General features: G+C 36.8%; 1 protein-coding gene across 1 annotated transcript; it reads left to right on the top strand.

Annotated features, from left to right (window-relative positions):
• Positions 1-295: 295 nt before the first annotated feature.
• On the top strand, positions 296-16533 carry LOC128367867 (muscleblind-like protein 2a). Its single transcript, XM_053328536.1, has 10 exons — positions 296-521; positions 3885-4490; positions 8341-8505; positions 8592-8822; positions 8909-9160; positions 10494-10547; positions 10918-11074; positions 12238-12273; positions 12872-12966; positions 13925-16533. The coding sequence occupies exons 2-10, from the start codon at positions 4317-4319 to the stop codon at positions 13937-13939; spliced, it is 1179 nt and encodes a 392-aa protein (XP_053184511.1). The 5' UTR covers positions 296-521; positions 3885-4316; the 3' UTR covers positions 13940-16533.
• The last annotated feature ends 562 nt before the right edge of the window (positions 16534-17095 follow it).

Below are 17095 nucleotides of genomic sequence, written 5' to 3'. Positions count from 1 at the left end.
ACAAGCAAACCCTTGCCCTTTTAGCCTCCTGGCATTCGTGTGGGTCGTACCACTTTACGGTTGTAGAGGGGTGTTAGGAGATATAACGTACAGTGTGGTCCCGTTTATTTGATTACGTTGAAATCAATATAACGCATTTAATATTTACTATACTACAATGTTTGTTGTGATTTATTTAAAACGTGGTATATTCAATTCTCAATGTTATTTACGCTTCAGATCGCACGCCTTGGCCACCCCTCCATCACATGAAATTGACGATTGTACAGTAAGCTGTCAAAAGCTTGTTGCTTAAATCTGTGCGGTACTGGAAAGTAATACAGAAACGAGGTCGTGTAGGTGGACGAAATAAGAAGCGATATTTCGGCAAATAGAGTAATAACAAAATGGGTTGTTGAGCAGACGTTTCTGGGGGTATTTGGTATCTTGTTTTCGTTAGTTAGTGCTGCTGCCGTGTCGTCTGTCCTAGCTGGTGCGTGATTGCTGTCTCCTCTGGGAAGCGGTTCATCCGTGGTGATGAGGTAAGCAGGTGCACTTTCCGCTAACAGTGAAGCTAACGTAAGCTAATAAATATTAATGGTAATGTTATGTTCATGTTACCTTAGTCCCATGACAGTGCTGTCATTAGCTCGCTAGCAAGTGTTTGTGATTAGCTAGCTAAAGAGGCTCACCTGATGAGAATGCAAATCAGAGACTACAACGTTAAACCTTTTCAGTAACGCTACCGAACTATACAAGAAAGGCAGTGTGTGATGATAGTGTCAGGTTAGTTGACTATTGCCTGTGGGAGTGGTATTATGTTTTCTTATGTTTGCAAATAAGTGGCATGTTGTAGTTGAGAAACAAGACTGTACAAACAGTAACGTTCCGAGGGGGCACGGAGGCATCCATTATCGGACATGCAATTAGCCTTCCTGAAAATATGGATAACAACCCTCCACAGAGACTCTTAGTATACGTTTCTAACAGCTTTAATCATGATTATCATCGCAAAACACAATTTTATCCATGTGCTTCTTTACAGTGACGTTACTGCGGTATATGTGCACCTTCCTACTGCACTGAATTTAAAATGTATTGAAGTAAACAAAATGTTCAAAAACAGGAACATGTTTTCCACCTAGGGGACTCAAAGTACCCAAAGTCACCATCATATAACCTAAAGTAAGCTGTGCAACATGAGGTTAGGTTGTCCTTAGACCATACTGTCATTGTGTTAAATCATGTTTAACTACACGAAAACACTTTCTTTTATACAGTAACCCTCTCAGTTTGAGTTTTTCTCTTGTCCATTTTAGATGTTATGCTAAATTACTCACATGATCCCTTTTCTGTGGGGGATGTTACACACCAGAAGCAGCATGTAGGGAAGTTAATGCATTATTTATGCATTTTTGCAAACACACAGACAGGCACACATACACACACATTGGAAGGTGTAAAACATTGAATTGATACTGAATTATTTGGAGTTTTCCACTTTTTTGGTTACATACTAAAAAAAGTATATTACCAAATGTTACCATATATGTATGGTGTATTAGTACTATTGTATTTGTACAGAGGTGAAATGATGGTCCAACAGTAAATATAATGGTGAAATATGATATAATTAATAGTCCATCACATTAATGGTCCTAATTTAATAATACAGCAAATAATGCTAAATAGACTGTAAAACAAGCTTTTGTTTAATAGATATATTTACATTAACTGCAGGAGTCTAGGCACTATGTAAAGCATGTTATAGGAATTTATTGATATGCTACATGTGCTGTATATAATCACATTTGATCATAAGATTTGCGCAGTGTTGGTAGCTATAATTTCTGAGATATACACTTGCTCATCATTGCAGTAATTAATTCTGGAGATGTGCATCAATTGTGGAATTCTGTCCTCCTTAAGAAAGCAAATTTTATTCATAGAGAAAGGGTCAACTGCCAACACTGCCTTACTCCAAGCTGTTCAGCCAGCTCTTACACAGTACATCAGCCTCTGGTTTCCTATTGGCCCATTTCAGACTGGGAGGGTCTTCCCGGGGGCCGGCACCCAGGCAGGAAGGGGGTGGCTGGAAATGTTTCAGCCAGAGTTGGGCAGACGGTCTGTTTTCACTGTTGTTGAAGAGGAAATCTTTGGTCACTGAATCCTCGGGACAGAGAGGGGGTTGAAAGCTATTCTTACTCTCCTTTTCTTCACAAAGTAAGCTACTCAAAAGTTGTATTGCCAGGCTGGATTCCAGGTTAGGGACTGAAGTTCTTCAGTGCTGCATGAAGTGAGAGAAGTAGGTTGTCTTGCTCCGTTTCCTGACTTGCGCCTAAAGGAATTTGCTGCAGTATGCTGTGGCATAGCGTGCAGGAAGGCTGAGAGGCTGTGACAGTAGATGATCTGGATTGATAAAAGCATAATTTATTCGAAATGTGTGGCTTTTGTGTCCGTCTAAGTTTGTAGACTCTGTTATTTGCTCTCATTGGAGAAACTTCTCAACACTTGTACAGATTGTGTTTATTCAGCTCATGGGTTAAACGCATTTTCTTCTTGCTAAGCGACTTCCTGTGTCTTTTACCACTTAGTGTACAGGTCAGTCTAGCCTGTCCTGTGTTTGTCTACTCACATGGTGTATTTATAAGCTTTGTCTTGGTTTCCTTGTATTCTTTATGTGCTTTTGTTGGGCCCAGCGTCAGCAAATCTGACTGTGCAGTTTATAACTAGATGTCGTGGAGGGCTGAACAATTGATTGAAATATTATCGCAGTATGGCCAAGTACAATATCCAAATCACAGGAGCTTCATTTTTGTGATGAAGGTAAAATGTGTTAAAACAAACCATTATAAATGTAGCGCTGTGGTGCTAACAGAGATGTCCCGGCCTACAAATTCTCTAGATATAAGCTAACATGGTTGTTTGATACCTCAGGAAAAATCACATCTGCATCATATTTCTTTCAGTGAAAATAAATTCCAAAAATTATCCCCCCACTAAAATCGTGACTCATATCACAATTGTAATATCTGTCATGTTAGCAAATCTAGTAGTAATTTGTTTACTTGAACCATGTACAGTGTTGCTATGCAGTCCCTTTAGTAGGTCAATAATAATGTGCTGTGAGCAGATAATTTACAGAATTTATTACATGTTTTTTATCCTCTGGTATGGATTTGAGCTTCATAAATGTTTATATAATGTTATTGATTGTTTAATCGCCATGACACCACACAGCCACACAAACACAACAAGTGTGGCTCTGTGTGTGCCTCTCTGTGTATCCTTTTATGTTTGTGTGAAATGTGCAGACAATATTACATTACTATGAAGTCTAGTCTAGTGTGAGCCCAGACACAAGGCAGACAATAATAGAAAGACCAACATAACAAGTAATACTGTGGAGTAAACTACAAATCAGAAAAGTGGAAATGGTTCTATATGCCAAGAGGAAGGGAGCACAGCCTTAACCTAAAAGACATTGAATTTTTGGTTTTGTAGCTTGTTCATCAAGCTATAATACTGCTTTTGAGTAAGAATTAGTTTGCTGTTGCTATTTTACTTGTTAAGTCTCATCTAATCAGTTATCAGAGAGTGGCAGTAATAATTTACAAAGACAAGCGGGTCTGAAGCTATTATGGCTTTTATTGGGCTTGTCTCTTCACATTCTGACATCTACACAAACACTATATTTCATTACAAGATCACATTTGTTATTGTCTCGCCCGATACAGTTTCTGGTGTAAACTGCTAAAAAATAAGATGACTCAATAAACTAGATGACATTTCTGTATACATACACAGATTTTAGAATATTAATACTGTAAATATTATGTTGTTTATATGTACACAATATAAAGAAACCCCATGGCTGAGTAATATACATGTTCTTTGTCTTTCAGATCACTAACAGAAAGTGCCTTTGAGAAGACATCCCTGACTTGAAGTTGGTTGGTGTACATGGCCAACGAGTGCTTTCTTTAACCACCAACATTCAATACCTCAACTCAAAGCATCTGGTTTGCACAACTTTAGCGCCCTAAAAGAATCCAAAAATAGAGCCATAATATGGGGACAGAGGGTACTGGCCTCAAAAAATCTGACTAAAGCGACAGGTCTGCAAAAAACTTGAAAACTAGAAAATACATCTGCAGTTGTTCTCTCACTGATGGATGATATCTAGGTGATCAACCAGCCATTTGATCTTTCTGCTTTAGCTGATGGAGGACTCATCAGGTTGTTTTAAACGTGGACTTTTCACAGCTTTGGTGTATGAGGCACTGGACAACAGGATTAGCTTTTAATTTTTAATTGATGATTAAAAACCTTTGGACATGGCGTTAAACATGTCTTCAGTAAGAGACACAAAATGGCTAACCCTGGAAGTGTGTCGACAGTTTCAGCGTGGAAACTGTTCTCGTAGTGATGAGGAATGCAAATTCGCTCATCCACCGAAGAGCTGCCAAGTTGAAAATGGGAGAGTTATTGCCTGCTTTGACTCACTGAAGGTAAGAAATATTATATTATCTGTGACACCATAGTGATTCTTAACTTACATTTTCCTGTTGTCTACATGAGTAGGAAATCCCATGAAACTTTCTGAGGTAATGGTTTTCCTGTTGTATTATATAATGTGTAAAAAAATTATTTTCACATTATTATTTTTACAACCTTTTTGCTCCTCCTTAAGACATCTTTAAACGATTACTACAGTATTAGTCAAGCAGATCATGGGCGTGCAGGTTCCATCTAATAGAATGAGACTGCACATTTTAAGATTTGCCAAGCTTACGAGCACTGACATCAGTTAGAGGTGTGTATGCTGGTGGTAGTTTGGATCCACGATAGTACACATAGTTTTCTACACTGTAGTGTGCAAACATGTCTCAAATATAGTCCCTCCCTAAGTGAAGCCATTCTGACTTCCAATTTCATGCAGAAACATATGAACTAATACTACTAGAAACATAGAAGCTACAGAGCAAACCTGCAATCTCAAAGCTTTATTTTCCATTATGTTTGGCTCCAGTTTTTGTGAATTCATACATAATAATAAAACTTTTCAAGGTATCTTGTAGATTTGACTCTAATCACTTAACTAACATAGACTAAAAGAATAATTCTGGCAGCCGGTTGGATTACGGCCTGTTTGTGTTCCTGTTTGCTCAGTTGCCCAGGATGAGGCCGGGGTTAATCCACTCTCACACATTCACTGTCACGACACAATGCAGCTTTGCCACAGGATTATTCTCATGCTGAGTTATCATCTTATCAATGCACTGTAGGCAATTAATACACTGCTTGATCCACTGTATTCCCATTCTTGATCACTAAGTAATGCTTCACTTGAAGTCCTCCTATTTAGAAATTATACTTAAGTGTATACAAATGTTTATTAAATGGTTTATAACATAATATAGTGTACTTATTGTCATATATAAGGACATTTTAATGTAAAGAATCTGTCAACAATTATAACTTCTCCTACAAATGTAATTTTATATGAACTCTTTTTTGTTTTCTTGTTTACTATATTTTCATTCATTATATATTTATGTACCAGTGCCCACATGTGGAGTTAAAGTTGTTGACAGATGCTGACTGTTAGATTGTGTGTTTTAAAGCTCTTCTTTGAATTTCAGCACCTCTCACAGCTCAGTCACTCAGTCACGTACCTAAAGCTTAATTGCATCAAAGTGAATTAATGAGTCTCAATGAGTTCCAGTAAAAAACTTGTTGTTAAAACTTGTTGTTTGATCAGAAATCTGCACTGTTTTACTGTGTACTAACTGTGTAGCTCAACTGTTAAGACTCAAGAGGTTGGTAGACAGTTGTCGCACAATGTTCTTGAGAAGGTTTTGAACAAATTACTCACACCACACACACCAGTTTTGCTGATAAATGATAGAACGGTAGCACACTTCAGAGGGGTTGATTCTCCATTGAAAGTATATGAGTGAAAAAACAGAAATTAAGACTGAGCCTGAGGATGGAAAGAAGGTCAGATGGCAGTCTGCAGTTTTTGCAGTCATGTGATGATGTCACAGCTCTTCCCGATGAATAGACTTTTGTCTAAGGCGTTATTTTATGTTGAATGTTACTGGCAGCTGTTACTAACTCAGAATGTGCTACTCATCCTCAGCCTTTAATCATTGAGAGACAAACTGAGCTAGTCATCTAAACTGTGCTTTCCAAGCAAATGTTTTCCTTTTACTCAGCTGTTGAGTAGTTAGCTTGTCCACTGTTAGCATTTTATTGCCATGTGATTTTTACATTTCAAATAGAGAATCAAAACAATTACTCTACTGTTGTAGTTCTTTACTCATTCACAACGTACTCTCAATAGACTTAACTTCATTAGTACGATGAATGAGCACATGCTTTAGTATTGTAACTAGTATCTCATGACGTCCATAAGAGCAGCTACAGTAAGAAGGGCACACACTGCTCATCTCGGTTTCCTGTGACTTGCTCTGAAGTGTGTGTACCTGCATCACTTCATTCAACACTTCACTCTGTTTTGTACACATCAGAAATCAGTTTTACATTGGAAAAACGCCCACTTCAAACTATAAAGAAGCTAAATGTTATAAGACACGCTAGTCAATGGACTTTCCCCTTCTTTGGATTAGACTGAAGACCTTGTCACCAGTGCAATATGCCAAACACAGCAAGTTAAAACTAGAAGAACTTAAAGTTACTGTTATTTTCAAGACTAATGAGAAATGTCCTGACTACACGTATATTAACTGAAAATAATTGATATAAAACTCTTGGGAGAAATGCAAATGTGGTAAAATTGGTGAACATGATTGAAGGATCTGAAAATGTAGGCCATAAGAAGCTGACTTCTCATTAGGCCAATTTAGATGCTTGATTGACAGAAATGAAATGTGTCAGAGCTCAAAGTCTAAAGGGACACAATAATACCCATGCTTCATAATAGGACTATTGAAATCACCATTGGATTCCCACAGCTGGAAAACTCAGCCACTTCTTATGTAGCTTTTTCTTAAAGTCTCTCATGATAGCAAATGGTCTTGTGTTAAAGAGCACTAAGAATTGACATCTAACTGGCTGGACAATTTATTTCTATTGGCAGCCTACCATTTAGATTCAAAGCTAACATTCAACACTGAGCTGTAAATTATGTGTGCTCTTTTATTTCAAGTAGCAAGGTGAGAAATACAGTTGTGGAGGATGAGGTGATAAATAGCTGTGTAATGAATCTGACTTTCATGGGAGTTTGAAAGTCATTTTAGGCAATTTTATACCATGTATCCTAATAGTGGCTGCTACATTTAAAGGCCCCGCTCACACAGATGTTTGTCCTAACTAACTGCTCAGACAGATGTTGGGTGGAGCTATACGCAGAATCACATGAAGTCAGGAAACTTCATGTGACATCACCAATAACTTTACTGGTGGCCTCCTTTCCTGATCTTAACCAACCAATTTAGTTTCCTATGAGCCTATGAGCCATACCATATCATAACTATATCCCAATTATACTTGAACTGATAGTTTAGGTTTTTAGTTGTGTGTTTAATGTTTATTGTATAAATGTACAGACCACAGTTTTATCTAAATAGATAATGTTTTTATCAATTCAAATGATTAAAAATCATGACCATACCTATAAGGTGTTAGGTTGTGTAGTGACATGGATTTACCATACCAACAGATGCAACAAATATCACTTTAAGTAATAAAATAATAAGAATAAAGGTTTTTTTTTTAGAGTTTTCATAGACCAGATGGAGTCTGAAGTAGAAGTCAGTTAATAGTCTGATCTGAGAGACGGTAGTAATTTTAAAGTACCTCTTCCTGGGATTTTAGTTTTCTTTCATGTTTCATAAACATTTGGTGCTTTCCGCCTGGCTGCACTACAAACACCACATTAAGAGGAAGCCTGGAGTCAGTGCTGGGCAAAGTGGTTTGATTCTAGCCATAACTAGATATGTATGGTTAGCAGATTAGCACAATGATGACACCGCTGTGGGTGAGTGGGGTGCAGAAAAAAAGTGTTTGATGGTTGATACTGTTGATGGAAGTGTGTCTGGAAGTGAAGAGAAACCCTCATTTGCAGCAATTATGCTTGATATTAAAATTATTATGGACAGTGTAATAGGATGTTTTAATACAAGCAAGATATTAACTATATCCCGCTTTAAATCTGATGACTCCGTCACATTTCTGTTCCTTACAAATGTTTTTTAAAAAAAAAGCTTTTCCTCCCCAGTTTCAAAGAAGCTTTAAAACTTCATAAGGAAGACTGAGATCATCTGGAGCATCAAAAGGATCACCAGCACGTCATTTTAGCATTGCTCTGCTTTTTCTTATCTTCTTTGAATACAGGGTCGATGCTCCAGAGAAAACTGCAAGTATCTTCATCCACCTTCGCACTTAAAAACCCAGTTAGAGATAAATGGACGCAACAATCTCATCCAGCAGAAGACAGCAGCTGCTATGATCGCCCAACAGATGCAGCTCATGATCCCTGGACCCAGCCTGCAGTCTGTGGTAAGATCCTAGCAGTGATTAAGTAGGAACATAAAACATCCCAATCTTACATTTTATGTGATGGTATTTAATCTCTTCCTTCATAGCCAACATTTCCCGTCACACAGGGACTTGGCGCAAATACTGGTCTTGGTTATAGTCCATACATGACACCCTTGAGCCATGGGATGAGCCTCGTTCCCACAGACATGCTCCCCAACACCCAGGTTCTAGTCCCTGGCAACCAGCCTGTCACACTCCAGAGCTCCTCCTCTTCTTCCTCCTCTTCATCTTCTTCTTCCCCCTCACAGAAGCTCCAGCGTACTGACAAACTAGAGGTATTGAAGCACTACAAGGAGTGATATAACTTAAAGAAAGACATTCATAATTCTGTGGGTAGACATAAAAACTGCTTTTCTCTCAGGTGTGCCGTGAATTTCAGCGGGGAAACTGTGCAAGAGGGGAGACAGATTGCCGCTTTGCTCACCCCAGTGACAGTCCAGTGATCGACAGCACTGATAACACCGTCACTGTCTGCATGGACTACATCAAGAGCCGCTGCTCCAGGGAGAAGTGCAAGTATTTTCACCCGCCTGCACACTTGCAGGCCAAAATCAAATCCAGTCAGCAAGTCAATCAGACAGCTGTGTCAGCCCAGGCCGCAGCTGCAGCCATGGTAAGACGGAGTCTTATCCTTCTTACTATTGATCTATCTGATTATTTATTAGTAGTGGTGATGTTTGATCACATGGCATCATAGAATATAGAGGATTATACTGTATACTAACATTTGTAATGCCACATTTAATGAGTGGCATATGCCATCAAAATTCAGACATTTAATATCAGTTTAATTTTTAACTGTTTAACAGAAAATGTTAATTTATTAGTTACAATATCTCAATTAGAAGTTTAAATTATAGATGGAACATTATTGGAAGACTTTGTAAACAATGTACATTTGCTTTCTTTCTCTATTTTTTCTTTCTTCACAGTAAAGGGGGGAACAATTACAAAAATATTTTTCATACATGTAAAGACAAAGTGATCCAAATTTTTGCAGTAATATTTTCTGCCCTCCCCCTCTTTCGACCTGTCACCCCATGACATAATTTACCACAAACATTACACATCTTCTTCACAGAATAATAGACTTAAGCTATATATAGCTGTGCACTACTTTGCTCTGATGAGATACTGAAGCCACGGTGCTTAAATGAAATGTGATTCCTCTTTATTATGCGTCTCACATGCTCTTCATTGACCATCTGTGTTATTTCTCATGTAAATCATCTTTTTGGTTATGGTTTTTCTGTCGTTGTATTTTTATTGCATGACTTTTAGGTTTTTGCTTACAAACACATTTCATGTTTTTTATGTACAGTTCAAAGCATTCCTCTTAAATTATGCCTCTCATGTTAGTCTTTCTTTTAGAGCAGAGCTCCTCATTCTGTGCTTCATGATATCGGATGTGTGGTTATCTTCAGCTCTTCAGCTCTTATGTGTGATGTTGCTTTGGGCAAGCTCTCATAACATCAAGTCATCTTTCATATAAAGTTTGTCTATTCTGATCTGATTTGCATTCAAATCAGTGTAGTACTCCAGAATAAACTGGTGTCGCACTGAACATACATACTAGTGTTTTGATTTTGATTAACCAACTCTGATCAAGTAATATTATTTTAAGTGATCAATATACAATGAAAACAGTACATTGTAAGTCTTTGCTGCCAGAGTCGTTGATAAACTGTACATGCATTGCTGACCTACTAATTCAGCAGTTAATCTTTAGTTATTGTGGCCTTTAATCAGGTATATTGGTTACTGTGCATGCATACTGTGTTTTATGTGGTAAACTACATTCAGATTATTTTGTTTTGTTTTCCCCTTCTCACCTACCCACAATGCTGTCCCCCATGATGCACCTCTGCTTGCTGTTACCTGTATGTTAATACGCTTGAATCCCATTGGCCCACTGCCATCATGTGCTCGCTGCCTGCTATTAAAAGACTCAGTCGACTGCCAAAGCAATGAAGCGACCCCTCGAGGCAACTGTAGACCTGGTATTTCACCTTTTGCTTTGCATGTAGCCAATAATTGTACTATGATAGCTTTTGATTTTTGTCATCGTGAGCTTCTTCTAGTCTCATGTAGTCTTTGTGTACATAGTCAGTCACATCAGTATCTTAAAGGGCTTAATTTGACATATTTAAACATTTTGGTTTGATACATTATTCCATTCATATTTGTATTCTAAAACCATGCATGTTTTTTCCACTACATGATTAACATTCATCTTTATTGTGTAGTTGTGTTTGACATTTTTTCACAATGTTTTTTAATGAATACTAAATATTAAAAGTTTGCACAACGTATCTGAACACAGAGAGGAGTTTCAGTGCGTTATGTCTCACTGTCATTGTCACTTTTCAGGCTTTCCCCCACAGCATGCTGCAACCCCTACCAAAGAGACAAGCTCTGGAGAAGAGCAACTGGGCCTGCTCTCTCCTCAACCCGAGTTTTTTGCACTACCAACAGGCTCTGGCCAACACACAGCTGCAGCAGCACCAAGCTGCATTCTACCCCACAGGTAAGCATCTAACATGCCGGCCCTTTGTTTATTGGTGTCATGTCTTTTTTCTGGGGTAAGGTACTGTTCACAAATGTAATGCATTCTGAATGTGCATGGTTACTGAATTTACCAGGAGAATTTGGCAACGGTGAGTATTAACAGTAGAAGTATACTGCCTATTGAGAGATTTAACATGTTAGATATGTCTTTTGTTGCCCAAAATGATATGAATCTTATATTTGCCTCATAAGATTATGACTTGAGGCCTTTTTCACAGCAGACATTTTAACTTGTGAAAAAGCACAGGTATTTCTAATAATACTAAAGATGGCTCCGTTGTATCCATGTGTGTCCCAGTAGGCCATGACAGTTTTCACTGAGCAGACACTCATGATAGCAGGATTCAGCCATCATCAATTTTATTATTTACACCTTTCCTTTTCCCACTGTGAAATATCAAAATGTCTACTTACTGGAGCATTTAAATTGATGTAAAGCCCATTTTGGTTGGTATTATCATTACAGAGGGATGTGGGGAATCAAATATTCACTATGCTCCTCAGTAATTTAATTCATTTTTATGAATGGTGTTAAATCATTGCAAAATTACAGAATGTGGTCTGTAATAGTCATGGACATTCAGTAGGATCAACCTAAAGAGAATAACAGGACATACCAACATTTATCTGACATTAAAATGTCTTATTGATGATGTTACTGATAGCTTATCTGTCATCAAATTGGTCCCCAAATAGGTCACATTAGCAAAAACATTATCAAATTCCTTTGTTTTCATAGAAAAGTCACTGGAATCAGCTGTAGACCAAACATAGATGTACACTTTTAAATACAAGTATCTTGCTTTATATGGTATTTCAATTACAAGAGGACCAGCAAGATTACAGAAAATAATTGCAGCTGTGGGCGTGAAAAATGACCCACATACATGCTTCGGACAGGATTAAAATCACTGAATCACAGGTATTGTTAGAATCACTGCACCTCCCCTGAAAAACTCAACTAAATTGTATCCTGTATTTTAGCCTTGAATCCAGAGTTGTGTCTGCTTGCACATGTTAACAGATTTTACTCAGCTTGATTGGATCTTTCTGAAAACCTTACTGTTTGTAGATGTGTATCACTCTAACATACCCTCTCTCTTTGATTGTGTGATCATACAGGTTCTGTCTTCTGCATGGCCCCTACAAACAACATTGGTAGGTCCCTGCTTATTCTTTTATAAACTATGTCTCACAGTCAATCGAGAACACAGATGATGCTTTTATATTAATCCAGTGATTATTCTTGTCATGTATACTTACTTGTGATATATTATTAATAATTTCTCAAACATTACTCCAGGTAGTCAAACACAATATACAGATTTAAGCATATTGGTAGATTGTGTTTTTAGAATTAGCATGAGTCATGTATTAGGAAATTTGATCAGCATCCCAGACATTCAATTCAATATTTTTTACTCTTAAAATTTATTTCTATATATTTACTTTAAGTACTAACAGATCTTATAAACCACACAATGTCTTGTGGCATTGTGTGTGTACATGTAAATTTTCTTGGGATGTTAAATTCTTTCAGATTTCCTAATTGTATCTCCTACCAGCCCTTTATATGTTCTCCCCCGCCGTCTCGCTTTGCTGTATGACGCCATCTGCTGGTCTAACCCGATGATGGCTTGCTGCTAATGTCATTTTGTATTTGCCTGGCAAGAGAGAGAGAGAGAAAAACATTGCTATGGTTACCATAATGCTCCACCTACCTTTTCATTGCTTTCATGGTTCCCTTCCTGAAAAGTCCCCATGATGTACAGTGCTACGCCTGCTACTGTCTCTGCAGCAACTACTCCCGCCACAAGTGTCCCCTACGCAGCAACAGCACCAGCCAATCAGGTTTGCTCCTTTTTGAAGGTTTCTGTCATAAACCCTTGAGCTCTGAATAAGTGCTTCATCTTTAAATGAGGGGAATTGCTTCGTCAGCATAGTGTTGCCCTGCTTGCATTGCCTCATGAAGCTTCACATACCTGTAGACCTTCAGTAGAACTAGTAGGCTGCGTCTCAACCTTTCTCCCTTATGACAGACAACACTTACTGAGAGGTCTTTCATCTGCAAATAGTGTTGAATATTTTCTTTGCTGCATGCTTTTTGCTTTCAATGTCGTTTTCTTTATAGTATAGCATAGTTCCAAATCTTCTATAAAGTGAGAGAAAACACAGTGGTTCAGTTAACTAGTCAATAATTAGCATTAATTTTAATTACATCATGTATGAAAAGATGCTGTCCTCATCCAGATTTAATGTTTGTTCATTTGTAATGAGAAACTCTGCCAGAGTTTGATCACTTTAAGCTGTATTGTGTGTGATTTGTATGTTTGATATTTACGATCATACATGCAACCTTAATTTTCCAGACCAACTAATTTGTTGATTTTGATGGATGAAAATCATAGAGGATTTAGTGTTTACTTTTGAAGCTGTTAATTATCTTCTTAACTTAAATATTTCTTCCACATGTGCAGTGTCATATGTATAACAAACATTTAAACTTAAAACAACCACTTATATGCCTATCATTACAAATTCATGTTATCAATTTTTTATTTTTTTTATTGCAATTAGAGTTTTTGAAATTGCAAAATGCAGTTTATTTCAGGCAGATCTCAGGAAAAGTGTTTATAAAATCATGCATAAGATTGAAGTAATGGTGCATCTCAGAAAAACACTCAAGTGTTTAAAGATTGTTATACATTTTTAATACATTTTTATAGTCATTACAGTTATAAATCTTGATGAGCAACTGATGATCTTTGTCATGTAACAAAACCACATTTGTCTTTTGCCCCTGAAACAGATTATTCTCAAGTAACCACCAGGAGTCAGTGCCATGTTGCTGCTGTTAAAGGACAAAAACAGCCACTCTGTAGATTCAATGTTAACACCACACACAACCTTCAACAAACTGCATGCTGATAACACCATAGATGAAAATGTGGTAATTAATTACAGAGCTCAATGATAAGGATTATACTTTGAAGAAGTGTCATAGAAGATTATTGTTTGTACATCTACATGCCTTTGCACCTGAATTAACATGCATCCTCAGTAATGTGCACACTATCCTGGATTCTTATTTCCAAACCAATTGTGAAAAGATCAGAGGTACATTTAGCCACATACAGAGCAGAAATGCAGTGTCTCCAATCTATATACAGATCTATATAAATAAAAACTAGTGTTTCTAAACATGAAAATCAAACTGAAATAGGCAGTGTACATAGTAAACATTTAATACTAATTGATATGGGAACAAACAGAAATGTTGTTTATTGACATGTTTAGATGTAAATATCACAAGAGGAAGAGTTGAGTCTAACAGATTTAATCTGAAATCACATTTCAATGTGTATACATGTTAATGCCAGGTGTAAAGAAAAAATAGAGATTGTTAAAGATTGTTTTCATCAGGATGTTGAGACAGAAATGTTTGTTCCTTCTTGAATGTGTCATTTTTGTCAGTTTATGATTGTTTATTGTGTGCCAGATTGAATTATTTTAAACTAACTGGTAATAAGCACTTATATTATCTTTTATCTCCACATTTTAGAAATGTAATTCCACAGCAGGTGTATGGAAAGTCCTTTTAAAATGTCCCTGAGGGTTGCCCATTTGTATTGCTGAACCTGTTATGTTACAGGATCAGTGCTCCACCTCCTGGTGTGCCTTTTCATTGCATACACCAAATGTGTGCTGATAGAAAATACTGAATAATCCAATGATCAGTTGCTGCACATAATTATTTTTCTTGACAGCAGTGAAGCCACATTAATTCACACAGTTACATATTCCCCTTTTTATTATTGAAATGATATACATACACAGGACCAATCAAAAGTTTGGACACACCTTTCCATTCCCATGATTGAGAAAGCGTGTCCAAACGTTTGACTGGTACTGTATGTCTGGATTATGGGTCACAGCACTGATGTACCTGTAAGTGTTTTCAGTTCTAGTTCAACTTATAAAAAAGCCATGTTTCTGAGAAGAGACTCCACAGCCATGAACATTCACTCAATAAGTGTGTGGGTGGAGTTACCTCTGGTTTCCTGTGTGTTCAAACTTAAGTGTGATCCTATGAGGGTTGAATATTGTGTGAACTGTTAATTTAACTGTAATGTTACAGTCACTTGTCAGTACTGTACTCTTTGAATGTTACAAGTGCCTAAAGAATTGTGCATACAATTACATCAATGCATATTTAAAAGGCTTCACTCAATTAAATCTACTTAAATCACATTTAGAAAGAAATGAACTTGTTTTGCGATGCTTTGTCAGTGCATTAGTACTTAGTGTACACTTAGATTTAGGCTTTCAATTTCACTGAAATTTGTATGTATGTACTCCATATAAGATTTATTATCCAGCTTTGTTTCACTTTTAAGAGTAAGTAGTTTCCAACAATATTCCTTAACTAGTTTAATGCACAGTAAAAAATATAGTTAAGTAGAATTTTAAGGACGTAGCCGTAGGTGAAGTTTAGTTGTGTATGATTGATCACATTATGCAATTATTTGTCTTTGTTTGAAACTTAGCGCAGACAGAGCAGGCAGTATGTCTGGTTAAGTGATAAACAAAACTCATGTTAAGAACAGTTTGCAGCATATGTGTATTCTCTTCACATTTTTCGTAGTTTTTCAAGCAGTGTGCAAATATCCACTTTTCCTTTTAATGTTTCCAATGTCTTTTAAAGTGACTGATATGAGTTTTTGTGTGTTTTGTTGTGTGCGTGTGATTAATTCAGACAATCCACAAAGAGACTTTGTGCTTGTTCACTTTTTTCCATTATGTTTTATGTATTTCCATTGCAAAACACTTTTACTCACCATTTGATGGGATATAAGGAGTATACTTGCAAATAACACTAGCTATTATCGTCTATCTTATCATGAATGTAATTTATTAAATGGACTTTAGTTCTGCTTTAGGTTCCTCAAAAGGCCTTGATCTGTTGTATTAGCCTACAAAAGCCGTCTGTGTTCAGGGATCGAATGTTGGAGTACAGCGAAGCTTAAAACATTTGATACTTGTCACTGCCTTGTCACCTGTAAGGGACGACAAACTTTTGTATGAAGAGCATGGCCATAGAAATGCTTTGAAATACAAAAGTGCATCGTACAGGCCACATTTTACAACAAAAAAGTAATTTTCATAGTAGTGTAATGATAGTTTATCATTTAATTGTTTCACTTTGTTGCTGAGGCAGTTTGGTTAAAAAAAAAAAAAAAAAAAACTATTGTATGATTTGTTTTTTCTCTCTCCTCACGATAACACATTAGATTGTACTGTCAGATATTTTACATTTCTTATGCCTTGATGAAACACAATCCAGTGCAAAAGATACATTTGGAAATGTGAATTTTGTATTTTTATGGTTTCCATTTCATCATTATAACATCTTGCAGTAAAAACAGAATCTAGTCTGTTAAGCACCAAACTCTTAACAGACACAAGCCAGGAGTTGATCAGTTGATTCAGTGGCTGTTAAAACTAAATTGTCATTATGATTTTAAAATTTAGATTATTAGATTTTTGACACATTTTCCCGATTTTTATTTACATGCAAACAAAAGGCATACATCTGAATGTTTGTTTCAGCTTTTGACTAAAAGATTGAATGTCATGGATACATCTCTCAGTCACAAAGATGTGAACAGTAAGAATGTTTGACTGATGGAAACATTTCTCTTAAGCACTTTCTCAACAGTCAGATGACTTAGAAGATATGCTTTTTGTGAACTTTGCCTTACCCTTGATCTATTCCTAAGTTTCCATTTGTTCAGTAATGTTATGAATGAGTTATGAATTCCATCCTGTTTGACTATTTAGATTCATTTAATGGAGCCATTCAATGAAATGATTGCCACACAGTTTATATATTGAGACCAAAATGTCATTTGATATTTATTAGCAAACCCAAACATGATCTTGAGAAAGGCTGATGATGTTGATAGGACTGGCTGGCTAG

Source organism: Scomber japonicus, chromosome 11, assembly GCF_027409825.1.
Source record: "Scomber japonicus isolate fScoJap1 chromosome 11, fScoJap1.pri, whole genome shotgun sequence".
Classification (NCBI taxonomy): domain Eukaryota; kingdom Metazoa; phylum Chordata; class Actinopteri; order Scombriformes; family Scombridae; genus Scomber; species Scomber japonicus.
The sequence above is the reverse complement of the archived record's forward strand: the minus strand, read 5'-3'. Positions and strand labels throughout refer to the sequence as shown.

What these genes read in the sequence shown, in the direction of transcription:
- LOC128367867 (XM_053328536.1), top strand. Translation starts at nt 4,317, where the DNA reads ATGGCGTTAAACATGTCTTCAGTAAGAGACACAAAATGGCTAACCCTG. An exon ending in GACCCAGCCTGCAGTCTGTG is followed by an intron (nt 8,506 to 8,591) that starts GTAAGATCCTAG and finishes CTTCCTTCATAG; the next exon opens with CCAACATTTCCCGTCACACA. An exon ending in GGCCCCTACAAACAACATTG is followed by an intron (nt 12,274 to 12,871) that starts GTAGGTCCCTGC and finishes CTTCCTGAAAAG; the next exon opens with TCCCCATGATGTACAGTGCT.